The sequence below is a fragment of the Pteropus alecto genome, unplaced genomic scaffold, assembly GCF_000325575.1.
Source record: "Pteropus alecto unplaced genomic scaffold, ASM32557v1 scaffold233, whole genome shotgun sequence".
Taxonomy (NCBI): Eukaryota; Metazoa; Chordata; class Mammalia; order Chiroptera; family Pteropodidae; genus Pteropus; species Pteropus alecto.
Genome location: NW_006434367.1, coordinates 2,122,743 through 2,149,947, shown reverse-complemented (window position 1 = coordinate 2,149,947; position 27,205 = coordinate 2,122,743). Strand labels below are relative to the sequence as shown.

At 40.6% G+C, this 27,205-nt stretch overlaps 1 protein-coding gene across 3 annotated transcripts in view; it reads left to right on the top strand.

The window, feature by feature from the left end:
• The first annotated feature begins 6 nt into the window (after positions 1-6).
• Positions 7-27,205, top strand: part of GNAL (G protein subunit alpha L) — a 151,031-nt gene continuing 123,832 nt past the window's right edge. The window contains exon 1 of one of the 3 annotated variants that reach the window (XM_015587245.2): positions 7-370. In XM_015587245.2, coding sequence (XP_015442731.1) covers positions 25-370 — 346 coding nt within the window. In that variant the 5' untranslated portion in view covers positions 7-24. The remainder of the gene's footprint in view (positions 371-27,205) is intronic. The other 2 variants (XM_015587246.2, XM_025044897.1) reach the window with 2 other exon arrangements.

Sequence of the window (27,205 nt, the reverse complement as noted above, 5' to 3'; positions counted from 1 at the left end):
GCCCCGCGCCCGCGCCGCGCCCACATGGGTCTGTGCTACAGTCTGCGACCGCTGCTCTTCGGGGACCCAGAGGACACCCCTCGCGCGGCCTCGGAGACGCCCGCGGAGGGCATGCGGCCCGGCCCAGCCCCGGCCCCGGTGGCTGGGGAAGACGCGGCCCGGACCCCAGCCCCTCCGGGCGCCGGCCAGAGCCCTGCTTGCTCGCGGCCCAAAGCCGACCCGAAGAAGGAGCGGCGGCGTCGCCCGGACCAGCTGCGCGCGGAGGAGCGCGAGGCCGAGCGGGAGGCGAGGAAAGTGAGTCGGGACATTGACCGCATGCTCCGCGAACAGAAGCGGGATCTGCAGCGGACGCACCGGCTCCTGCTCCTGGGTAGGTGCGGCCAGCGCCCGGACTCACCCGGCGCTCGCGAGCTCAGGGAGGGACAGCCCGGGCCGGTCCCCGAGGGGAGCGCCGCTGTCATCCCTGCATAGGGTGGGCGACGCTCGCAGATGGGATTCAGACGGGGCTGTCAGTCTTAAATCCTGCGCGGAATGATTTTTGTCCTGACAATATTTACTTCTGTGATTTGGAGGAGAACACACTACCCAGTTATTTTGCTCTTTTCCACACCGCTGTTTTGGCCAGTCGCTCACTTATGACTAATTAATGAGTTTCTCTGGGAATTTTTCCTCCTCAATTGATTTATTTCCACAGTATGTAATCCACAGGGATGGCTAACTCGAGCATCTCATTTCCTGCAGCAGTAGTCATGCTGCACTTTAAGAACACAAATGAAAGTAGATTTATAAGGCCTTTTAGCTTAACCACAAAGCTTTTATTCCAATCACAGAATAATAGAGTTGGTAGGTGTGTCTTGTTCCCTTTCAAAAAATGACTTCAGCAGCTGAAGATATGGCACTTCTATTTCATTGAGTAAGTTCAACTCTGGTGTTCTCAGACTGTTTGCTCCTTTTTCAGAAGCAGAACAACGTGGCAGGCTCCCCAGAGTTGTTAGCTGGTGCTAACTGCATGCAAGAAAGTGAGCACAAAATCACCAGGGTTTGAAAGTAATAAACTGGTATCTGGTTTGCTAGTATTTTCTTACAGCTTCGGCTGTAGCAAACATAATAGTTCTACGAGTTAACAACTGGAAAACATTTCCCATGCAGTCTAATGTAGAATCAAAAAATCATGAATTTTTGGTGCTACTTGTTGCCTTTTAAATTGTAAGGCAAAAAAAAAAAAAATTAAGATATGGAATTTTGACCCAAATTTTGTGAGATATAAAGAATAATTGTTCAATTCTGTACTCTGCTGTGTGAAGGGAAAGAACCTATTCCATGACTTAAGATCCCTGCTTATAAATGAATGTGACTTTTATTTAAGATCTAGAGAACAATTAAGTCTTCAGTTTGGAAGTGCTCACCCATTGCAAGAATGAATAATTAAAACAACACAAACCTAGCTTCTGTAACCTGGTGAAATATCTGAATTCTAAGGTAAAAGGAAATTTTGCAGGAGAAACAAAGAAGAAAAAATAAACAAACAAGCAGGTTGCCTGAAAAGGGCAGCAGACCAGATCAGAAGCAGAGTTTGCATCCACAGTGCTCACTTCTAGAATATAACAATGCAATGTTTCCAGAAAATACTGCACAATTCTGAAAATACTGAATTATAATCCTAGAATTTCATACCTCGTTAAACCATTGTTTGTGTGAGAGAATAAAATAGATTTTCAGCTATGCACGTGCTCAAAGTATATCCCCACCCACATAATTTCCTAAAAACAAAAATTTTTTTCCAGCCTAATTTTTTAAATGCGTCAGATTAAAATAAAAAGGAAGAGGATTGTGGTCTCAAGAAATAAGAGAATAAATAAATAAGCTCTAGAGTTGTGGTGATATATTGTTGTTTTAATGTGAACGTATAGTTGAGCAGAAGTGGGTTTCTTTTTTAAATAAAAGGAATGTGAAACAGAAGATGCTTGAGATATATAGAAATTAATAAACTTATAATTCTGTGAAAGAGAACTGGAAGATAAGATCTAAAGAGTGGACTGGTGAGCTCCAAAGAGCCAACTTCTTGCAACACAGGTTGAAAAACTCTTTAAAGACCTTATTTCATAGCCTAACATAGCTTGTATATCAACATCATATCTGAAATGACAATGAATCAAATGACTCACTTGAAAGGGAAAGTGTATCTTCTACCCAATGAGGTCAATAGTATAACATTGTTACATCAGGTGGGCATTGTTTATCAGCTTTTGTGTAGATTTGAATTAAACTCAGAAAGATTCCTGGTTTTATTTGAATTTAGAATGGATTTAGCTGGAAATCATTGAATCAGAAGCCTACTTACAGACCATTAATATCCTCAAATGCTTGCTTCTGCTGCCATTGTGTTTGTTTAATAGCCATTTATCTCAGTTACTAAGCCCATTCTCTTACTTCTTCTGGAAATGTGCATTGTGGGACAGAGAACTCACAGGTTCAGGAAGGACACACTTGCTTCAGGGTACTTCCTTATTCCATGCCCACTGGTCTTGGGTTAGTCCCATCTTCCAAGATGGTATTTCCTCCAAGAGACCTGCCCAGCGTCCTCCAGTGGGAATAGATGTTTAATTCCCTTGTGTCCATATTGAATTTTATATTTGCACCTCTCGTATAGCACTTTGTTGCAGTCTAAATGTGCTCTGGTTCCTCCATGGGTTCATTCTGATGACTGAGCTTCGTTTCCTGCACAGGACTAGAAACCTGTGTACCCCGCATCATGCGAAGAGCACTAGAGTCTGGGAGGGCTTCGTGGCAAGAGTGACATAGCTCCATTTTAACTTTCGGATGGAGCATTCTTTCAGGCATGGGGTGGCTGGTAAATCCAAGGAGTACAGGAGTAGGATGTGGATAAGGTGAAAGTTCCAGTTAGAAGGCAACAGATCCAGAAGGGCTCATGGATTCTGAACTAGAATAGTGTAGTAGGAATGTGGAGGGAATGTGCTTAGAGAAGTGGAAGGTGGACAGTGGGGCGGAATTCTCAGATAACTCACATCTGGATATGAGCTGTGTGTTTGTCGACTTGACTGGCCATACAAAATGCCACAATGACTTAAACTAGCGGTCCCCAACCTTTTGGGCACCAGAGATGGGTGCTGCTATAAGAATCTAATGCCTGATGATCTGAGGTGGAGCTGAGGCGCTGATGCTAGCGCTGGGGAGTGGCTGCTAATACAGATGAAGCTTCATTGGCTCACTGGCTACTCACCTCCTGCTGCGCAGCCCAGTTCCTAACAAGCCACAGACCAGTACCAGTCTGCGGCCCCAGGGGTTGGGGACCCCTGGCTTGAACAACATTTATTTTCTCACATTTCTGGAGATTTGAAGTCCAAAATTGAGGTCTATCAGGACTGGCTTCTGGTGAAGCCTCTCTCTTGGACATAATTCAGTCCAAAACTCACATAAAACAGTGTACGCTCTGTCTAAAAGGGACAGCAGATCCTAGCTTCATCCTCTTGTTGCCTTGGGAGAATGCAAGCCCAATGTTGCCAGGCCTTATGAATTACCAGAATAAGATGAAAATGCCTATTTTTATTTGAAACCTACTTATTTTTAAGCATTGCCTAAATTTAATAAAACACAATTTATGTGACTGATAAAATCAGGCTGCTTCTTATCTCTGTTCTATCTTCAGCCACACAGACATTTATACAGGTTGTACACTGAGCTCCAGGGACAGCAGCTCTGGGTCAACACCAATTAAAAGCGCAGTTGACAAGGCTGGGTGTGAGATCAAAATATTTACCCAAACAGATATTGCAAGCGAAGCTACATTCACCATTCTTCTAGTGAATTTTTCTGACACTGAACTCATGGAGTCATAATATAATAGATGCCACTGATTCTTCTTCCACATCTCTTATTGACCATGACATAAATTTCCTGTTCACTACTTTATGACTGGAGAAGAGTCATCATGTACCCCTAACCATTTAATATTTTCCTTTTTCCAGATAATTGTTCAAATTTAAAATGGCCAATTATGGGTAGGATTCCTGTTTTTCGCTTTACTAAATTATTTCTTGTTGTATTTTTTGTGTTTGGTATTTCTCTTCCAGGAATACATTTTGAGAAGGAAGCAATCTCTTTGAGACAATTATTGCTTTTCTTTTGTATTTGGCTATTAGTATAAAACAGAATGCTGGAATGACCTCTGTCTGTGTCTTTAGTTTCTCCAATTGGAAGTTCTCGGTGCAGTCACAAAAAAACAAAAGCAAAAAAAAAAAAAAATGGGAATATTCTCTAATGTGAGGTTTTGAACATTTTTTTAAAATAAGTGTCTTATTTTCTTGATAGTAATGCATTCAGTGACCTAGACAGCAGTTTCAAGGTGTGCAGTAGACTTGGGCTGTGTGGACATCTAGGACACATTCTCATCAGTCTACTGCTTTCATTTGACCACAACAGCCTGCTGCAGCACTTTGGCTGTTAAAATCAGAAATCCCAGATACTCTGGCTGTGCCTTTTTTAATGTCACAAAAGCATAACACTTCCTCCCAACCTTGGAAGAGGATGTACTGCAGTTGTTTTAGTCAAAACTTCCATATCATTCTCTTATATATACTATTGCTACAATTTTATAGATTTGAAGTGGCCATTGTTTACATGAAGCCAGATTTCATCCCAGGAATTCAGGTTGTTCTTTGACCTGTCTAAACACTGAAAGTTCAGAGCCCTCTTCAAAGCCATTCTCTTTGTCTTGTATCTTCGTCAGCTCCATGGCATAGACAAGACATTTATTTTCTCACAATCCCAGAGACTGGAAAGTCTAAGATCAAAGCTCAGCAACATTTGGTGTCTGTGGAGAGCTCCCTTCCTGGCCTGCCTTCTCATGTGTCTTCACACAGCGGAAAGAACGAGCTCTGGTCTCTCATTATTATTAAGACACCAATCCTTATGATTGATGAGGCCAGTCATAATGAGGCCTACCCTTATGGCCTCATTTAACCTTAATTACCTCTTAAAGACCCTCTTTCCACATAGAGTCACATTGGAATCAGGGCTTCAATATATGTATTTTAAGGGGACACAATTCAGTCCATAGCAACTTGCAAACCCACTCATGTTTATACTGATGATTAGTACTGGCCCTGAATGGTCTCAAGTTAGATGTCAAATATTGATGATTAAGTGTGTCACTGGAATATATGACAATTTTGTGAATGCTCTCAAAATTTTGAAATATGCTTATGACCCAGTAAGAGATGCCAAGGACCATGGTGGTTAAGAACATGGCAGTGGAGTCAGACTTTGTTTGAAATGCCAGCACTCCCATTTACCAGATATGTGAATGTAGGTAAACCTTTCTGAGCTTCAGTTTCCATATCAGTAATAATCTCAATGTCACATGCTTACTGAGAAATTAAGTGAAATTAGTTAAAATAATGTATATGAATTTACTTAGCATAGAAATTAGCACATGAAAACCACTCAGTAAAGTGGTGTGATCTCTGAATCCTATATTCAGCCAAACCAGTTCTCTCTGTGGGACCCATACTCTGAATTGTAAACTAAATGGTAACATGAAATCACACAATCTAAAAAAGCTAATCCTGTTCCAAACACACAACCACTGTGTAATGGAGCCGGGATTCAAATCCAGGCAATCCAGCTTCGCTGCACAAAATTGGCAAATGGCTGAGTGGCCAGCTGGAGACAGCTGCAATGGTCCAATCAAGATATGTGAAGATATGGACATAGGCAGATATAATAATGACAGACAGAAAGGAAGGAACAGACGTAATTGTGAATGTAGGCAAAATGGAATCTAGAGAAACTGGTGACCCAAGAGTTGGAAGAAAAGAAAAATGTCGGGGGTGGGATTATCAGTGAATATTCTCCACTGTGAGGTTTTGAAGACAGGTAAAATAGAGATTCCTCATAACAAGGAATTTTAGAGGAAGAGGCAGGTGGGTTGAGAGAGCAATTCCCTTTGGGATGTGTTGAAGGTGAGACAGCCAAGAATATCCAGTAGGCATGTCCGGGAAGCGGTCGGGTGTCTACTGTGGGTGTGGAGCTCAGGGAGCTTGCTGAGCTGGAGATGGACATGCAGGAATAACCCACTGACAATGGGTCCTGGAGTAATGGGCAGCCACCCTAGGAAAATGTGCAGAGAGAGAAGAGAAGAGGCCCTAGAACAGAAGAACATAGAACTCCAACCTTTCAGAGGAATGTTGGAGGAAGAAAAGTATGAAGAATAACAAAGATAGCTGGGAGAAGCCAAGAAGAGAAAGAGTTTTGGGAAGAAGGGAGTCGTCAGCAATTTCAGCTGGGAGTTCTTGAAGGACTGAAAAGAAATCCACTGGGTTTGCCAGTTCATGGAATGGCAGACGCAGGAGGCTGAAGGTTGTAAACGATGTGGAAACTATGAAGCAGTCATGGTGCCAGTTCTTGGGAGGAATTTGGCTATAAGAAGAAAAAACAGCTGTGACCATACCTTTCAAACTGCCTTGTGGAAAGTTTAGAAAGGTAAAAATGCAAGTTTAGAAACTAGAATGGTGGTTACCTCCTGCAGGTGAAGAGAAAAAGGGCGGGAGAGGAATTATCAAGTGTTTCCACTCACATGGGTTCCTAATAAAGCAGCAGTCCCCAACCTTTTGGCACCAGAGACCAGTACTTCTATGAGAATCTAATGCCTGATGACCGGAGATGGAGCTGAGGTGATGCTAGCGCTAGGGAGCGGCTGCAAATACAGATGAAACTTTGCTCACTAGCCCACTGCTCACCTCCTGCTACGCAGCCTGGTTCCTAACAGGCTGCAGTCTAGTACTGGTCTGCAGCCCGGGTGTTGGGGATCCCTGTGATAAAGGATCGGTTTATTTGACCCTGGTCATGAGTCTGCTCTTGAAGCATTCTGGTATGTAGACAACCTCAGTTCCTCTACCACAAGTAACTTTCCTGTTGACAATGTCACACAAATTTGTAATTCCAAGTGAAATTCTTCAACAGCAAGCAGAGTTTTCAGTTAAGATCAAGAGATCTAGCAAATTCTATAGCTAATTAAGTTAGTCTATGAAAAGTTTCTAAGTATAAGCATTTTCAAAGGTAAGACCTAGGTACTATGGCCTAAAATCAGCTCATGACGTTGAAACTAATGATCAGGAGATTATAAAAACCCCACTACATAAATAAATAAATGAGAATAAACAAAGATCCTTAAATGACTGTTCTTTACCTCACAGCATCAAGAATAATTTATTCATATCTAAATTTATTGTTATTTTAGTTAATTTGAAACTGAAACAAACTGTTTAACAAAAAGAAAGGAGAATTAGATCCTATCAACTGAAGCAGTGACTCTACTAATGTTTAGGGGTCAGGTGAAAACTGTCCCCTGTTATTTTTAAATTACCTTACAGGCAGAGCACAGGGGATTTGGTGGGGGCGGGGGAGGCGGCGGAATGAAACTACTCTGTATGATACTATAATGGTAGATATATGTCATTATACATTTGTCCAAATCCATAGAATGTTCAAAACCAAGAGTGAACCATATTATAAACTATGAACTCTGGATGATAATGATGTGTCAATGTAGGTTTAACAAATGTACCACTCTAATGGGGGATGTTGGTATTTGAGGAGGCTGTGGGGGTGGGGAGGCAGAGGGTATAGGGGAAATCTCTGTACTCTCCACTCAATTTTGTCGTGAACCTAAAATGTTCTTTAAAAAAAATTTTTTAAGCCCTTACTAGGAAAAGAGAAAGATTTTTAATCCCTGAACTAGGCTCTGAGAGGAAGAGCTGATGGGAAGAAGGGTGTTGGGTTCCTCTATGAGTAGATGGATCTCAGGGCCACAAGCATCAGGCCTTCCTCTTAAAAAGCCCGAAAATTTGACCAAGTCAGGAAAGATAGTGTGCTGTTATTGAAAGCTGTGGTTTATGAATTAAAAAGCATCACTTAAAGACATTTCCAACTTCAGTTCTAGGGGGTAAATTATTCTCAACCAAAAAGGCTGGCACTGTAATTCTAACACCTCCTTGGTGCTGGTGAGTCATACCCTCCCTTGTACCTCCAGCCTCCCCTGCATCTGTTCTGTAGCCCCTCCCATCTCTGTGCCTTCATCAGGAGGAGTCACATCATCACGATGCCATTGCTGTTACAAGGGTCACACCTAATGCCACCGAAGACACAGAGGACGTTGGGAGCACCCCCACCAAGCCTCCTGCTACTCATTTCACTTGCCTTGGGGGGGAAAGGAAGATGCACGCTGTCAGTGAGTAAGTGTTGGCCACTGTAGAGCTGCTGACTGCTAGAGGAAGGGCACCAAGTACCACTGCTCAGTTTTTCTTTAATCTCAGCAGAGGAAACATAGGGAAGGCCTGTATCTTCATACCTTTAATTAACGTTCACTTGGTGCGTTCTTTTGTAGTTGAAGAGTGAGTTTTTCACTCTGGGGAAGTGGAATACAACCTAAAAGTCTCCTGGAGAAAGCTCAGAAAAGACATTTGGTACAGCAGAACAAGGAGCAGGTATATCCATACACTGAATTGCTTCTGTTCACCAACCACAAACACTTCTTTGAGAGCCTGCTATGTGCCAGGTGCTTCTCTGGGCGATATGGAGATGCCAAAGGGTAAAGGACACTGTCTCAGCCCCAGGGAAGTTCACAGTGATGTCGAAATGACATGAACCTAAAAAAGAAATGGCGGTGTGAGTGTGCATGTACTAACGTGACAAACTGCAACAGTACAGGTCAATAATATTGCAACTCTCTACGTGGAGATTTCTTTATAACATGACAGGCACCCCTTTTCCTTAGGATGTGTTATTGGTGGGGAAGTACAGGGAGGGTAGAGACTTAATTGCTCAGAGGAATTTTGATGTTTGCATGTAAATGCGTAATGCTATTATTGACCCTGGTGGTAAACTCTCAGCAGAAGCATCGGAAACCTGCTGGGAGCTCACACCTGGCAGCCTGGTTTCTCTATTTATCAAGGAGCCCTGGAAAGAACCCAGAAGGAAGCCCAAAGTACCCACAGCTCTCAAGATGTGGCAGAGACCTGGGGTGCTTACTAAATAGGATTAACGGTTCTAGAGGATGAAGAAAGTTTGAGCAACAGTATGTAGCAGTTTCAAATAGGAAGGAGATTGCTCCTTTTATCTTCGGCCATTGAAGTGCTCCACAAATCAATATTAGAAACTGCGTTTTATAAATTACACCATCATGGGAGACTGACGATAAATAAGCATAAAAGAAAAACATCGTTTATCGTTTTTTAAAGAAATTATTCATTGTGAAATTCAGGAGCTGCTATTTGGTCCCCCCAAAACTGTCTACACTAAAGCATGAACACTCTGTTTATTTACTATTGTTATAAGAATATCAAATTTTTCTAAGTTCTGATTAAAGTGGTTTTAAAACATTTGTGGGACAGGAAGAATAGCTAATTCAGAGTCCAAGCATCAGTTATTCTTCCTTGTATAGCAGTATGTAAGGAACTTTTGACAGCAGAGTTCTAAATTAGCTCTCGTTTGATGGTTGAAAAGGAAGTAACTGTAAGAATAAGTGCCAAGCTGCAGCGCAGAGCCTTTATCTGGTGGCAGAGAAGCGATTACTTTCTACAGGAACTCCCAGGAACACACAGAGTGAGTTTGCATCTCCCAGCTGGGAGGTCAAGCAATATTTCAGACTCTTCTTTTCCCATAAGTGGCTTCTTAGTAAAAGGCATCTGGTCAGAAATATGAGGCACCCACGTGTACCTAGACCCAAGTGGTATTTCCTCGTCAGGGCAAAGACCGTTAGCTGGAGATAGGCCAGCTACTGAAATCCATAGACACAAAACTCACCTTTTTGAAGCAACAGAGCAAGACTCAGAAAGCAGATATGGGCTGAGGGAGGGAGTGGGACAGAAGGAGAAGGGGATGCTGATCCAGGGACAGCTTAGGCCTTACCTTCCCTGAGGCCCCAAGGCCTGGTCAGCCTTAGAGGCCGGTGTAGACAAACTGCAAGCCCACAGCCACCTGAGAAAGAAGCCTAGAAACAAAAGCAAAGCCGTAAGATGCAAATCAATCAACTGTTCGATTTGAGGAGCAACTCCTATGATCTGAAGGATGTGTCAGTGCTGTGTGTTTGTTAATTCGATCACAGGCAATGACACCTGCTACATGCCAGGTTCTGCCCAGGGTGTCGGTATATGAGGCTATCCTCAGGAACTCACAACCTTGTATAAAGACAAGGGCATAAAGCAGTCATCGTGACACAGCATGATGCATAGGGGACAGAGAGTCAGTGTGCCTGAAAAAGAAGGGAAGGCAGGGCAGAGGAGCCTTGTAGGGGGAGGCTCGTGTCTCCCAAATTACTCTCTCACTGAAAAATCAAAATACACTTGAAGAATATATTTCTGTTTCTAAAGGTGCAAAGTTTGTTTTTTCGTTTTTGTTTTTGTTTTTTGAGGGGTTTATTGTAAAACAGCATATTAAGGTTCCACTTAAAGCAAATAGAAAGTGAACACTCAGCACCTTTTCCATAGTTGCATCAAAACTCTGCATCTGAGGAAAGCCTATCTGTTCAAAGTCCATGTCAAGTGTGCCCTAATTTACTTATGTGAACTTACTGTGGAATATAAGGGAGCCTCTCACTCACACATGCTCTCTCTTTCTCTCGCTCTCATTCTCGCTCTCTCGCTCTCTCGCTCTGTGTGTGTGTGTGTGTGTGTGTGTGTGTGTGTGTGTTACTATAGGTTTTCATTGTACAAAGAAATTCAGCGTGCTGAAAAGAATCAGTAAAATGCCACAGGGAAAACAATCGTTTAATGTCTTTCTTTCCTTCTTGTGCCAATAAGGAACAGTTACACAATTCTTTATCTCTGAAATTATTTTAACTGCTACTTTATTTTAGAATTACTTTTTAATGTAATAACATATTGAACATCAACTGTTGATAAGTGCTGCGTAGAACTAAAAAGCATTCAGAGTTGCCATTGGTCTAATAAACTTTGCTGTGCCTAATGGAGAAGGTTTATTGAATATTCAGATCCACTTCCCCCTCTTGGGCTAATGGTATTTTCTCAGAAGAAACTGTTCCCATCTGGGCTTGAGAACAGTAATGATTTTGTAACAGGAAAGCGGGGCCAGAGTCAATGGTCTCAAAGCGGGGCAGGACATTCTGATGCTCCCAGCCCGCAGGCAGCACGGAACTGCACATGGAACATTGCATCCTGCAGAACACTGAAACACTGATATACTTAATCCTTCATGCTAACCAAGAACAATTTTATCAACCAAAAGCATCCACACACCATATGTACACAACATACAGTTACTTCTGTGAGTACACTGTGGAAACACACGAAGAACGCCCGAATGAGAGCAAGCAGAGACTGTTTATTCAGACTTTGCTGTAGCAGGAGTCAGCCACCGTCACTTGATCTGGCAGACTCAAAGATAGGCAGAAGAGTGGGAAAGCTTTTTAGTGGAAAAAAGGAAAAGCTTCAGGTGTGTCCTGAGTGAAAGCTGTTAGTGTGGGGAAACTGTAGGTGGGCTGACTAGAAGCAGGGCATCCTGCCTGATAGATTATGAGTACGTATTTTCTTTCTCCAGGTGGTCCTGGAGGTGGAAGCAAAAATTAGGGAAGCTGCCAGTTATTACTCAAGTCCTGGTCATTCGGGTCCAGCTGTTACATGAATTACTGTTTGGCTTCCTGGACTGGTTGCTAGAGATAGTGGTCTCAGTTTTTACACTGGTTACTGCAGATGGTAGGTTGGCCTTCTTGGCTGGTGGCTGCAGGTTGTGGGTCAGAGTTCGATTTTTACATACGTAGAGGCATGGTCTGATTATACGTTCAGTGTCTCTGCACATATCCATGAAGAACAGTCATTTGAATCAGCAGAGAACCCCTGATTCACAGGCTCTGGAACGGGCTCCAGGGCCAAGATCTGTCTAAAATTCTGGCTCTCCCTCCTCTGGAACATTATTTAGCACTTCTAAGATCCTTTTCCCTGATTATAACATGAAGGTGAGAGTACTTTCCAGAAAGATTGTTATGCAAATTGAGTGAGGTGAAGCACCATGACACAGAGCAGGGTCTGGTGACTCTGTTTTCCTGCCTCGCTGTTCCTGTTGTCCCCCAATTCACACTGATATATCAGGTCTGGCATGTTATTCCCAGAAACTCCTGTACTTTAACGAGACAAAGCCTAGGTTCGATCTCAAGAAACATCCCAGAGTTGTGGGATTTTTTAGGGTGCCTCCAGTGCCAGCAACTACACAAATCACCAAATAAATGAAGATAGGCTATTAGTTTCTCCCACCCTTTCTGTAAACACTTCTCTTCCTAGGTTCCTGCCCACGAAGCACCTCTACTGTGTTCTGTCATTGCTGTCAGCTGAAGGGTAACTAGTGAGCACAAGGATGGCTGAAAGGGTTGTGATTTTAAATGACTTGCTCAGGAAGGTTTCATTGAGAAGGTGGACATTTGCACCAGGGCCTGATGGAGATTAAAGAAAGGACCAGGTTAACTATCTGGAGAAGAGCATCTCAGGTTATGGAGAGGCAAGTGAAATGCCCTGAGGTTTGCTTGCACCTAGCGTGTTCAAGAAATAAGCCACGGGCTAGTGGCCAACCATGTAGGAACATAAAAGGCTCTAAAAGGACTTCGGATTTTACTCTGGATATTTGTGATAATCCAAATAGCTAGCGGAGGCTTGGGATGGGGTGGTAGTAATGGAGTAATGAGAAGCAATCAGGGTCTAGATAGATTTTTCAAGGCAAATTAATAATTTGCTGATAAAGTAGATGTGGGTACGAGAGAAGGCAGAGTCAAGGGTTATTGTTGGGGGAGGGGTAGAACTAAAATTTATTCAGCACCTCCTGTGCACAAAACATTATGAGGCTGTCGTAATATGTGAGGCTGTCATATCTGAATTGTATAATTACTGAGAAAAATCTCACAATTTAAACTCAGACACCAGTCACTGGTTGTTGAGGACTGAGGAGTAGAAGTGTTTGATTTGCATTTTTGAAACTTAGCTTCTTTACATACTTCAGAGAAAACTGACACCAGCAAAGGACATGAAAGAAGTATCACAACAACCAAGGATTACACAGAAACATTCCAGTCCAGCCAGGAAAGAATTCCTATTCTTCTTAAGAAAAAAAAAAAAAATGAGTTACTTACTTTCCTTATCTGTAAAATGAGATCATGACCAACCTGATAGGACATCTTCGCCCCTGTGTAGAGAGGTGGAGAACAGCGATGTGGGAGCAGAAGAACCCCCCTGAAGCTTGCAGCTGCAAGGCTGGGAAATTTGTAGATCAGACTGCGGGCCAGGAGTGAGCTATGCTGAAGGGATAACCCAGAAGTCCTTGTGGGAATTCCTGGCTACGTGCGCATGGCAGGACACGATTTGTGGGCCTCATAGGAAACCCTGTACAGGGCTGAGGCTTCACTGCAGTACTAGGTGGAAACATCCTCAGAGCACACAATCTGCAAAGCATTTGTTTCTAGAACATAAGAAGGAATGCTACAGACTGAGGGCAAAAGACTTAAAGCAGACGTTTCACAAAAGATGATATATGAAGAGCCAGTAAGCTGCCAACATCTCTAGTCATCAAAGAAATGCAAATTAAAGAGCAGCAATTCATACCCACTCGGGGCTGGAAGATTGAAAACACCAAATGTTGACAAAGATGTAGAACAGGAATCAGCAAACTTTATAAGGGACAGATGGTAAATAGGTTGTTTTGTAGGCAGTAGGATCTCTGTGACAGCTACAGCATCTCTGCAAATCAACTGTATACTTAAGATCTATGCATTTTACTGTGTAAATTTTACTTCTTATTTTTCTTTTAAATGAAGCCCTTAAAAATAGTATCTGGCATGCAGTAAAGGCTTAATAAATATTTTCTATTTTTAAAAGGATTTTTTAATTAATAATATTTTTTTCAGTTATAGTTAGCATACAATACCATATTAATTTCAGGTGTACAACATAGTGATTAGACATATATATAACTCACAAAATGATCACCCCAATAAATCTAGTGCCCCTCTGACACCGTACATAGTTATTACAATATTATTGGCTATATTCCTTATATAATACTTTCTATCTCTGTGACTATTTTGTCACTACCAATTTGTACTTCTTAATCCTTTCACCTTTTTACCTACTCCCTCAACCCCTCTACCACCCACAAAATGTTCTCTGTATCTATGAGTTCGTTTCTGTTTATTTTGTTCTTTAGATTCCACATATATGTGCAATCATGTTGCATTTGTCTTACTTTATCTGACTTACTCCACTCAGCACAATACCCTCTAGGTCCATCATGCAATATCTTTTTCCATCCCCTTACTTTTAGTCTGCATGTGACTTTTAATCTGAAGTGAGTCCCTTGTAGGCAGCATATATATGGGTCTTGTTTTCTTACCCATTCAGCCACCCTGTCTTTTGATTGGAACATTTAATTATTTTTCATTTGAAGTACTCATTGATAGATATGTAGTTACTGGCATTCTTTATTTAGACTTTTGATACATATTTTTTTTCTTCTTAAAGAAGTCCCTCCAATATTTCCTGTAACACTGGGTTGGTGGTGATGAACTATTTTAGCTTTTTCTTGTTGGAAAGCCCTTTATATGTCCTTTGGTTCTACATGATAACTTTGCTGGGTAAAATAATCCTGGTTATAGGTCCTGGGTTTTCATCACTTTGAATATTTTGTGCCAAGCCCTTCTGGCCTGTGAAGTTTCTTTTGAGAAATCATCCAGTCTTATGCGTTTTCCTTTGTATGTAACTAATTGCTTTTCTCTTGTTGCTTTTAAGATTCTCTCTTTGAATTTAACCTTTGGCATTTTAATTATGATGTGTCTTGGTATGGATCTCTTTGGGTTCATCTTGTTTGGGACTAACTGAACTTTCTGGAATAGTATGTTTATTTCCCTTGCTAAGTTAGAGAACTTTTCCATCATTATTTCTTCAAATAGATTTTCAATTCCTTGCTCTCTCTCTTCCCCTTCTGGTACTCCTGTGATGCCAGCACTGTTACACTCAACATTGTCCCAGAGGCTCTTTAAACTATCTTCACTTTTTTGGATTCTCTTTTCTTGTTGCTGTTCTGATTGGGTGTCTTCTGCTACTCCATCCTCTATGTTACTGATTCAATCCTCCGTTTCATCCACTCTGTTGATTCCCTCTGATGTACTTTTCATCTCAGATATTGTATTCTTTTCTGACTGGCTCCCTATAGTGTTTTCCATCTCCATCTTTATAATTTTTATCTCTTTGTTAAAGTTCTCATTGAGTTTATCTGCTCTCCCCCTAAATTCCTCGAGCATTCTTATAACCAGTGTTTTGAATTCTGCATGGTATATTGTTTGTCTGCATTTTGGCGACTTCTTTTTCTGGAGCTTTGTTCTAGTCTTTCATGTGGGACATGCTTCTTTGTCCATTTTTGTTGCCTCCCTGCATCCATTTCTATGCATTAAGTAAGGCTCATAAGTGCCCTGGTCTTACTAAAGTGGCTTTATGTAGTAGGTGTGCTCTGGGGCCCCTTGGCACAGACCTGGGAGGGGTCCAGCTCTGCAGGCCAAGTTCAGCTGCAGCCTGTGCATCTCTGGGGCCATCTAGTAAGAGTCACCAAACAATCCGCATATGGCTGCCACCTGTTCTGGGCTTATAAGTGCCTTGAGGGGCCAAGTCAGAAATCAAGGTCAGCTGCCATAGATTGCGGGGCTTGGGGCTGCTCAGCAAGAGGTGCAGGGCACACTGAGGCCAAATGCTGTTTCTTTGGGTATTGTGAGCCCTTGAGAGATTTTATGAAAGTTCACAGCAGAGGCCAAGACAGCCTGTTTGTATGGAATAAATCATTGGAAGTGGCTTGGGTGGGCCCACAAGTTGGGAGAGGTGGATTCTCAGGGAATCCCCTGCATGGAACAACCTGTGTTATCCAGGTTGATGGTGCCTGTATTTGCAGGCTGGGAGTGGGGAGAGCTCAACAGAAGAACAATGGCTTCTGCCTGCACCTCTGTCATGGAGCAAGCCACCCCTCCAGCCCTCACCCTGAAGCCTAACAATTCAGCTCCTCCCCATATGTCCCTGGCACCCCTCGAGCAGCTGCCCCAGTGCTGGAACTCAGAGTGAATGAGTCTGTCAGTGAGTAAGGCCAGATCTTAAAATTATTTCTAACTGGTATTTGTTCCTGTCCCAAGACTTTTCCCTTTAAGAGAAAAGTTCTACTTCCCACAGCCCTCCATCTCACTTGGCCACAACATCCGCTGGTTTTCACAGCCAGAGGTTATGGGGACTTCTCTTCCTGGCACTGGAACCCTGGGCTAGGGAGCCCAGTGCGTGACCAAAACCTCTCTCTCCTCAGGTAGGGGAGGTGACTCTGCAGCCAAGATAGCCCTCCCCATTCTCAATCACCACATATAGTTGTGAGACCAGGCCATTTGGCATGTCCACCCCTCCTACCGTTTTGAGGTGACCTGTTATTTGAGGTGACCTGGTTGTAGGGCTTCTGTTCAGCCAGACCTCTGGCAACTCCAGGTACTGGTTTCTCTATAGTTTTGTTGTAATTCTGGTGTGGCTGCTAAATGAGGCTTGCACTGCCTCTACCTTCTACGCCATCTTGAATAGAGTCCTAAAAAGGATTTTTTAGAAGATAGATATGTTAAAACTTAACTTCTGATTATATGAGAAAATAAATTATGGCTTGCTGCACCGTACCTAAATTTAATATGTTCTATACAGAAGATCTTACCATTTGTTGGATATGTATTTCTAATGATTCCGAAGATTAAATACCAAACTCTGAAGTGGGACCGTGGTCTGTGAGAGGGGGCAAGGATGATATAGCTAATCTCTCTGTCATGTAGTCAGGATTGAAGGGGGAGTTTTGTGTTCATATCAACTGTCTATTTCAATGTTTATTGAGCTCCTAGCTGATGCCAGGCATCATGGGAATATTCACACCTGCAAATCATGAAACTATAAACTGCTCTATTATTGGGTCCCCTACTGCTTTACTGTTTTTATGCTTTGTTCTCCTCTGTCTTTTCACTATACCAGGACCCTAAACTGAAGTTATAAACCTGAAAGTGAAAGGCAGAAAGCCTAATATGAAGCCATATTGGGCTGGGAAATTATAAATTGATTGTTTTAATCTAGACTCTTTACATTGTAAGTGATAGAATTCCAACTCAAACTAGTGTAAGTTAGAGGCAAAGGGGTGGCTCCTGTAACCAGGGAGTTTACATGCCCTGACGACCAGTGTTATTCAAGCTCTGTTTCTCTAGATCTTGATTCTGCCACATTCTGCCTCTTTTTCAGATAGGCCGCCAGCAACTCCAACTTCATGAAGTCTCAGGAGCCCGGTGGAAAGAGGCTTTGGAGTCTTGTAACAATTCTGAGCTGGATAGCTCAAGTGAGATCTTAAAATTGTTTCTAACTGGTATTTGTTCCTGTCCCAAGACTCAACATTGCTTTTTAGTACATTTATTTAATATTTCCTAAAAATCATTTCTAAACTTGATTTCACCATTAATCTTTGGTAAGAGAATTATTGATTTTTTCATATTTTTATTGTATTTCCTTACAATAATGAAACAGACAGAAACGTATATATTTACTACACAGTGATGTTAGAAAATGAAAATATTCCTGGATTCCTGTTTTAAACAGTGATTTCATGATGCATAATATCAATCGATACTGCAACCTAAAGACACTTATGCATTTTGAAGACAAATTGTTTGCTTAGGAGCCAACAGATGAAGGACTAATTCCTCTCTTGGGAGAACTCATAAGGTATCACTTAAAGCTCTAAAAATTGGAACACATTACCATAGGTGAAATAGTTAATAAGGTCTCATCCAGAAATGTCAGAACCACTGGAAGGAAAAGAAAGACCTCTGGCATCTTATTTTTGATTTGCCATTTGGTCTTTTTGTTCATAATTTGATGTTTGACAGTGAACAAGATTTTTAAGCCATATTTGTAAAATCCTAGAAATGACACTGAGGATGTGATTTTTGTGGCCTCACACGTTTGTAGATCTGTTGGCTATTACATCATCTAACACAGAGAAATGAAACATTTTTTTCCTGAGAGGTTGGAAAGAAAACAAGCCTCCTTGCCTTAAGCTGGGTTGTTTTAAGGCTCTTCTTGACCCAACTGATTGTTTGCCACTCTCCCCTCCCAATTTGTTTTCCTTTTTTGGTGAAATACCACCAATAACTGCCATTTCGGGCGCAGTTCTCTCTCTCTCTCTCTCTCTCTCTCTCTCTCTCTCCCTCTTCCCACATGCTGTTACCTCTGCTTGGAAAACTTGTCCTCTTTCAATTTACCTGCATGAACTCCATCTTAGTCTTCACATTTCATAGATGCCTTACTTGATGCCCGTTTTATTCTTTCCCAGGGTAATTGCCTCTTTTTCCCATAAAACTTACCATTTTTTGCAATTATATCTTCATTCATGTATTTGTTTAGTGTCTGAATTCAATGAGCTCCTGGGTCCAGGGACCTCATCCTTTATGTTTTCTCCTCAGTCCCCTTGTCCTCTATGGTTCCTGAAGGAATGCCTTTTGATAAATAAATGAATGTCAGAATATGATCATAATATAGGAAATAAGCAAGAAAGGTCCTTAGTACCAAGTGCAAATGCTAGTCAGTGCCCCCTTTTCCCTTTTGAGCCCCAGTGGGCGGGTGCAATAGGGCATGATGCTTTAGATCAAGAGTGCAAGGTTAAGAGAGAAAATGAATGGCGTAGATGATAGAGGCTCTGTTCATCCCTCTGGCAACCAAATCAAAGTTGTGACGGAAACAAGGAGCAGCAGCAAAGAAAAATTGCCTGGGATGAACAAACCATACAATTAGGGAGAAAGCCAAGAAATCACCCCACAATGGCAGAAGGTAAGACAGGGCAAGGACACGGGGCTGCCAGGTCTCCAGCAGCTAAGTGAGAAGCAGGCTGCGGCAGCAGCAGACGCCTCTTAAAGGGGCCATGTTCACGAGCAGATTTTCGCGGTGACAGGCCTGCTCACTCTGAGCACCAGTGCCAATTCGGCCGAGCTCAGGGGCACCAGGGACTTACAGGGAGACACTGTCAGAGTGAGGACCGAGGTGAGACTCACTCTGTACAGAAGTGCCCACAGTATCCATTGTTCCTTGTTGAGCTTTCCCCACTCCCACTGCGGGGACACAGTACCACCATAGCCGTGACGTCATCAAACTGAATAACAAAGGTCACTCTGCCCAGAAAATTTCCTGAAACCCACCTCCCCCAACTCGTGGCTCTACCCAAGCCACATCCTGGTATAGCCTCAGCGAGTCAGGTGCTCCTTGCTGAGCAGCACCTAGACTCGCACTGGAGGCAGCTGGCCTTGGTTTCTGGTGTGGCCTTTTGAGGCAACTATAAGCACAGCATCTATGGATTGCTTGCTGAATCTTAACAGGTGGCCCCAGAGGGGCACAGGCTTGGGCTAAATTTGGCCTGCAGCTGAATCCCTGTCAGGACTGTGCCACTGGACACCTACTTCACAAATCCACACTAATAAAACCGGGAGACTTAGGAGCTTTGTTTAGTACATAGAAACTGACATGGAAAGACTGCCAAAATGGGAAGACAAAGAAGTAGAAACCATATGACAGAACAGAACAGTGATCCAGAAATAATGGAGTCAAGTAATCTAACAGATGCAGAGTGCAAAACACTGGTTATAAAGATGCTCAATGAACTTTTGGGAAGTGTAGAGAACTTCAACAAAGACATTTAAAAAAAAAACATAAAAATGGAAATGGAATTTATACAAGGGAATCAGTCTGAAATGAAGAACACATTATCTGAGATGAGAAGTATATTAAATGGAATAAATGAAAGAATAAAAAAGTGAATAAAGAAGAGGATCACATGTCCTATGTAGAGGACAAGAAAGCCAAGGACACGCAATCAGAATGGCAAGAAAAAAAGATGACAAGACTATAAAAATAATTTAAGGAGGATATGGGACATTATTAAGGTTCCAAATATCCATCTGATCGGCGTAACTGAAGAAAATCAAGATGTTGAACAGTTGTTTGAAGAAATAATGATAGAAAACTTCCTTAACTTGGTGAAGGAAATGGACATAAAACCCCAGGAAGCTCAGAGAATTCCAAAAATCAAAAGCAGCAAGACACAAACAGATAATTCCATATAAGGGCAAACCCCTAAGACTGGCAGCTGATTTCTCAGCAGAATCTATGCAGGACAGAAGGGCTTGGCAAAAAATATTCCACAGGATGAAGACCCAGGATCTACGACCAAGAATCATTTATCCAGCAGAGCTATCATTTAGAGTGGAAGGGCAGATAGAGAGCTTCCTAGACACAAATAAGCTAAAGGAATTCATCGCCACCAAGCCAGTATTACAGGAAATGTTGGAGGGACTTCTTTAAGAAGAAAAAACATGTACCAAAAACAGTAATAAGGAATGGTAACAACTACATTCCTATCAATAAGTACCTTAAATGGAAAAGAATTAAGTGCTCCAACCAAAAGACAGAGTGGCTGAAAGGATAAGAAAACAAGACCCATACATATGAAAAGGAAGGAGTTGGAAAAAGATATTTGAGAGACCTAGAAGGTATTTAAGTCCGACAGAGAAAGATAAACACTATATGATTTCACTTATATGTAGAATCTAAGGAATAAAAAGTATAATCAAAAACAGACTCACAAATATAGTGGATAATTTAGTGACAGACAGAGGGGAAGAGATTTGGGGAGACTGAGAGAATGGGGTGAAGGGTTAAAGAAATACAAATTAGTAGCTGATGGATGATCACAGGGATGGGGAGCACAGCATAGGGAATGCAGTTAGCATGAATACATTGGCTAGATGGAGGGTCAGGGGAGGGAGGGAGCAATTGGAGGGATCGTTTTATGAACTATATAGTTGTCTAACCAATGTACTAGATACATGAAACTAATTAAAATAAATAATTTTTTTAAAAAAAGAATGCAGAGTTAAGATGGCACATTCTTTTTTTGCGGAGGGGGGTTACTTTGTTTTATTTTTTATTGTACTATAATTGACATATAACATTATATTAGTTTCATGTGTACAACATACTAATTCAATATTTGTACTTATTGCAAAATGATCACCACAATAAATTTAGTTAACATCTGCCACCACACATAGTTAACAAAATTTTTATCTTGTGATAAGGGCTTTAAGATTTACTCTCAGCAACTTTAAAGAATACAATACAGTATTATTTTTTTATTTTATATTAGTTTCAGATATACAGTACGTTGGTTAGACATTTACATAGTTTATGAAATGATCCCCTAATTAGTCTATCACTCATCTGGCTTTACACACAGCCATTACAATACTATTGACTGTATTCCCTATGCTGTACTCTGTGTCTCCATGACTATTTTGTAACTACTAATTTGTACTTCTTCATCCCTTTACCTTTTACTCCCAGCTCCCCAACACCCCTACTCCCTGGCAGTCACCATTTTGTCCTCTGTATCTGAGTCTGTTTTTGTTTAGTTTGTTCCTTTTATTCCTTAGATTCTGCATATACATGAAGTCATATGGTATTTATCTTTCTCTAATACAGTATTATTAACTATAGTTGTTATATTGTACATTACATACCCAGGACTTATTTATTTTATCACTGGAAGTTTGTACCTTTTGACCATCTTCACCCATTTTTCATGAATCACTCCCCGCTGTGAACTCACTAGATGTTCTCTCTGTGCCTTCTGCTTGCTACTCCTCAGCCTCACCTTGCCCTCTGCCCCTGGAACCTCTTTCCCCACACTCTTAAATGACCAGGTCCTCCCCATATTTCAAAAGCCATCTCAAGTTTTTTTTCTTCTTTGGAACATTTCGTGATCCCCTCTGTTAGAAGTCTCCACTCATTTTTTATGTACTTCCCTTATAACACCTTTTAATTTTATATTGTAGCTATATATGTAAAGTTTAGCTTAAATCCATTATCATTTTATATTCTATGAGAGTCATATCCATTCTTATTCACCTCTGTATCCTCCATACCACCTGGCAGAATATGGCATAAAATAAATCAGAAATATCATTGACAAGACAGAAATGAGAACATGGAAATTCCACTGTGCATTTTAATTTCAATCCAGAAATGTTGCCATTGTTCTTTTATTCTTAATTGAAATATATAATTCACATACCATGAAATTCACCCTTTTTTAACTTGTACAACTTAGTGGTTTTGAGTATATTCCTAAGGTTGTGGAATCATCACTATCTAATTCCACAACATTTTCATCATTCCAAAAAAAGACCTCTACTCATTAGTAGTCATTTTTCACCCCCCTCTCCTCCCTACTCCTGACAACCACTAATCTATTCTCTGTCTTCATGGGATTGTCTATTCTGATCATTTTACATAAATAATCATACAGTATGTGGTCTGTTGTGTCTAGCTTTTTTCACTTAGTGTGATTTTTCATCCATGTGTAACATATATCAGTATTTCATTTCTTTTTATGGCCAAATAATATTCCACTATATGAAATACGCCACATTTTATTTATCCATTTATTCAGTTGAGGGACATTTAGGTTGTTTCTACTTTTTAGCTTTTCTGAATGATCCTGCCATGAATATTCATGTACAAGTTATTGTCTAGATATATGTTTTCATTTCTCTTCGATATATATCAAGGAGTGGAATGCTGGGTCATATGGTATTTTATGTTTAACTTTTTGAGGAACCGTTAAACAGTTTTCCAAAGCAGCTGAATTATTTTATATTTCCATCAGCAATATTTGAGGTTTCCAATTTTTCCACATCCTCACCAACATTTATTATTATCTGTCCTTTTTATTATAGCCATCCTAGTGGGCATGAAATGATATTCACTGTGCTTCTGATTTGCATTTCCCTAATGACTAATTGAGCATCTTTTCATGTGCTGATTGGCCATTTGTATATCTTCTTTAGAGAAATGTCGATTCAAATCCTTTGTTCATTTTTTAAATTGGGTTATTTGTCTTTTTATTGTTGAGTTGTAGTAGTTCCTTAAATATTCTGGACACTAGAGCCTTTTGTTCTTAACCACATGCAACTCTGCACCTTATGTCCTGACCTACAGGATATCTGTTTAATAGTGAATAGTGTCAAGTTTTGACTCTACTTTTATAATTTTAATTGTACATGAGCAATATCAAGAGTCTTAATTCCAAGATTTTAAATGTGGACCTCACCAACATTTACAAAATATTGGGACTATATGGAATTTTCTAAACAAATTAAGATATAAATATACTTTGAAACACTGGTTTATCAATGCAAATATTTAGTGTCAGAACCCAATGATTAATGATGGACGTCATAATTTAACAGCTAACAGCAATAATATAAGAAGTACAGGGACATTCAGGGTGATGGAAAATAACAAAATTAGGTTTATAGAGGGAAGGGAAAGAAGGAATAAGAGAAGGAGATGCTGTGTATTTTTGAAATAGGCATTTTTGGAGCTTTGATTAACTGACATGCAAACAGAAAAAAAAGAGGAGAAACAAAACTGCACTGTCTGCTGAGAAGGAAAGGAAGGTGGTGCCTGACAGGCTGTTGGCACTAAACCGTGTTAGAAAAATCCTGAAGATCTGTGCTCTGGTTGGGTTATTCCTCGAATCAGCCACCAGGTGGTGCTGCCACACAGAAAAGCTGCGCTGTCTTAGCACCGCTGGTGATAGGAATGCGGAGCTTCCCGCAATTCACCAACTGTGCGCCAGGGACATTCGGAGTCCATAGTGGTACCTAGAAGTGGCTGCCATCTAAGCCCATATACTGTTAGAGGAAAACTAACATTTATTAAGCTCCTAGATGTGAATGATGAGTACTGGGATCTTTCTTCTAGTTTCAAAGGGAAGTTTAAGTGGTCCATCCATTGGATAAATGCCATGCCAGGTGGCTGCGGGGTAGGACGGGGCGTGGGGGCGAGGTAGGGGGGGAGTGGAGAGAGTGGAGGGGAAGCACTGATAAGGCCTGGGCAGGGTTATTTTGGACACACTGCAGCATTGACGAGTTGCAGTTAAAGCAGAAACAGAGTCCCATCCCCTCCTTAGTGTATTCTCTTTTGTCTTTTCGGGGAATATTGTTCTCTGTGTTAAAGAAAATCTAAACCCAGGACTTGTGTGAACACATGTTTCTGTACATTCCCAGACAGATCATGCACCATTCTTGAGTCCATTCTGTAAAGCTGCTCCCATCATCTCTGTCCCTAAAATGGTACAATGCCTCTTAACTGTCACCCAGTGCCAGTTTTGTACTACCTGTAATCAGTTCTCCACCTAACAGGATTATTTTGAAACCAAAACTGCCCTTGTCACTGCCCTACTTCTGACAATGTTGTGATGCCCCACCACCCTTGGAATGAAGAGTAGAATCCTTAACAGAACCCACAGCCAGTCCATGTGAGTGACTGACTCCTTGAGATAACACCCAGCATGTCATCAGCACTCCATAAATAGTTGCAGAGATCAGTGATAAAATCCATACTAGTGAAATCTAACTAGCAAAGTTAGAAGGTGAGGAACTGAAAGAGAATTCAGAGGTGAAGAAGTGGGTCTTATTTCTCGCTCCTTGATGTAGTAGGATATTGTACTGAGCCATGTTGTAGGGAGCTTTGCTTGGTGTTGATTTGCAGATGATCATCATTTTCAAGACTTTAGCATTTCCCATCTCACCATGAAGGATTTAAGGTGTGAGAGTGGCCTCATCCTCCAAGACAGCTCTAAGTTCAGATGAAGCCGTCTTTCCAGGGGCTCAGTGGTTTCTTGGTAGAGTTGGGGAGTTAGCGAAGGGAAGTAACCTTTTCTTTACACGAAAGGATCAAATCACACAGACTGGGTTAGGTTGAAACCATTATCACTGGGGCTCAAGGGCCTAAAGCACGATGGCATGACCTATATGCTCCAGGGGCAGCAAGCTCACGTAAATGTAACAGTGACTTGACAATTTCCATCTACAGTAAAAATATGATTAACTAGATTTAAGATACTCAAACTTTTTTTATTCTGTGTTCAGCTTTTAAAGGAAAAAGAGATAGACAAAGAAATGACCAAATTCCTAGCATCAAAGCAACATGGGATCCATAGATGTTCTGTTAGTTTCTTACTCTATTGTATATCTGAAGTTTGGTGGGTATTTTTTTTTTTTTTTTTTTAGATATAAGATGTATTTTTTAGTTCTTATGTCCATACAGCCAATCAAAGAACATCAGGAGCCAGAAAGATCACATTCCTCATATCTCTCATACTTCACCGGTAATCTTGCAGCAGTAATGCCCAGTTTGGGACTGGTGAGAGGATTGATATCTAGAGGTACTTGAAACATCTGGATCTCAGAACTAGTTAAGGAACTCTGATTAAAACCAGGCCCCATCCAGAGCCCAGTGTCAAGAGCCTTCTTACACACTGACTTATTTCAGGTACAATAATTACTGAGATTGTATTACTTTAAAAGAGCCTCTATCTTTCAACTATATTGAAAGATGCATGGGTGGTACATGATGTTTGAGATATGCTTTAAATAGTACAGGAGAAAGCAGAGAGATGGAGAATTGATGAAACAAGAAGAGCCATGTGTCGATGACTGCTGAAGCTGTATGAAGGATGTATAGGGTCCAATATGTTCTACTTTTACATGTTTAAAATTTTCCATAATACAATCTTTAAAAAAAAAAAAACCTTCTGCATGCAAGCATTTCAATCTCACATGAAAGAAAACAACACTAGAGAATGTAGGGTTATGATCATTTCTTTTTGTTTCCATAAGATCCTATAGAATCAAGAAAAGATAAGTTACTTTAAAAACACTTTATTTGGTACAATGCAATGGATATATATGCCTTAGTGTTGAATTGTACACCTGAAACATACTGGATTTCGTTAACTAATGTCACCATAATAAAAAAGAAAAATTAATGATAAAAAAAGAAAAAAACACTTTATTTGGTTAAACAGGAATGTAAAATAATATGTTTTAGAAAGATATTTAATAAAGTTTAAAATATTTTCATTATTCTTAATTTTTTTGAAAAGCAATGCTATCCCAGGAAAATTCATATGCAAAAATGAATTCTTTTTCCATTATGTATTACAAATTTTAAAAGCATGATAATAGTATTTATAAAAAATTTATGTCCATAAATATATTGCTTCAGTTTTTTGTTTTTTATTTTATTTTTTATTATTATTTTTGTAATGCTATCTCATTGTGGTTTTGATTTGCATTTCCCTAATAGCTAGCGATGTTGAGCATCTTTTCAAAAATTTGTTGGCCATTTGTATGTTCTCTAGGCTCTAGGGAGAAGTATCTATTCAGGTCTTTTGCCAATTTTTTGATTGGATCATTTGTTTATTATTCTTATTGAGTTGTATGAGTTCTTTGTATATTTTGGATATTAGGCCCTTATCGGAAGTGTTGCTTGCAAATATATTTTCCCATTGGATGGTTGTCTCTTTACCTTGTTGATGATTTCTTTTGCTGAGCAAAAGCTTTTTAGTTTAATGTAGTCCCATTCATTTATTTTTGTTTTTACTTCTCTTGCTTTTGAGGTCAAATTCATAAAATACTCTTTAAGTCCAAAGTCCTTGAGTTTAGTTCCTATGTTTTCTTCTATGCATTTTATTGTTTCAGGTCTTATATTCAGCTCCTTAACCCATTTTGAGTTAATTTTGATGTGCGGTGATAGACAACAGTCTAGTTTCATTCTTTTGCAAGTGGCTTTCCAGTTTTCCCAGCACCATTTATTGAAGAAGCTTTCCTTTCTCCACTGTATGTTTTTCGGCTTTTTTGTCGAAAATTATTTGCCCATATAAATATGGCTTTACTTCTGGACTCGCGATTTTGTTCCACTTGTCTGCGTGTCTGTTTGGCTGCCACTACCATGCTGTTTTGATTACCATCACTTTGCAGTATAATTTGAAGTCGGGCAGAGTGATGCCTCCAGCCTTGTTCTTTTTTCTCAGGTTGGCTTTGGCAATTCAAGGTCTTTTGTGTTTCCATACAAATCTGCTGATTTTTTATTCTATTTCTTTAAAAATGCTTATGGGATTTTGATGGGGATTGCATTAAATCTGTGTTATGCTTTAGGTAATATGGTCATTTGAACTATATTGATTCTTCTAATCCAAGAACACAGAATATCTTTCCATTTCTTTGTATCTTCTTTGATTTCTTTTC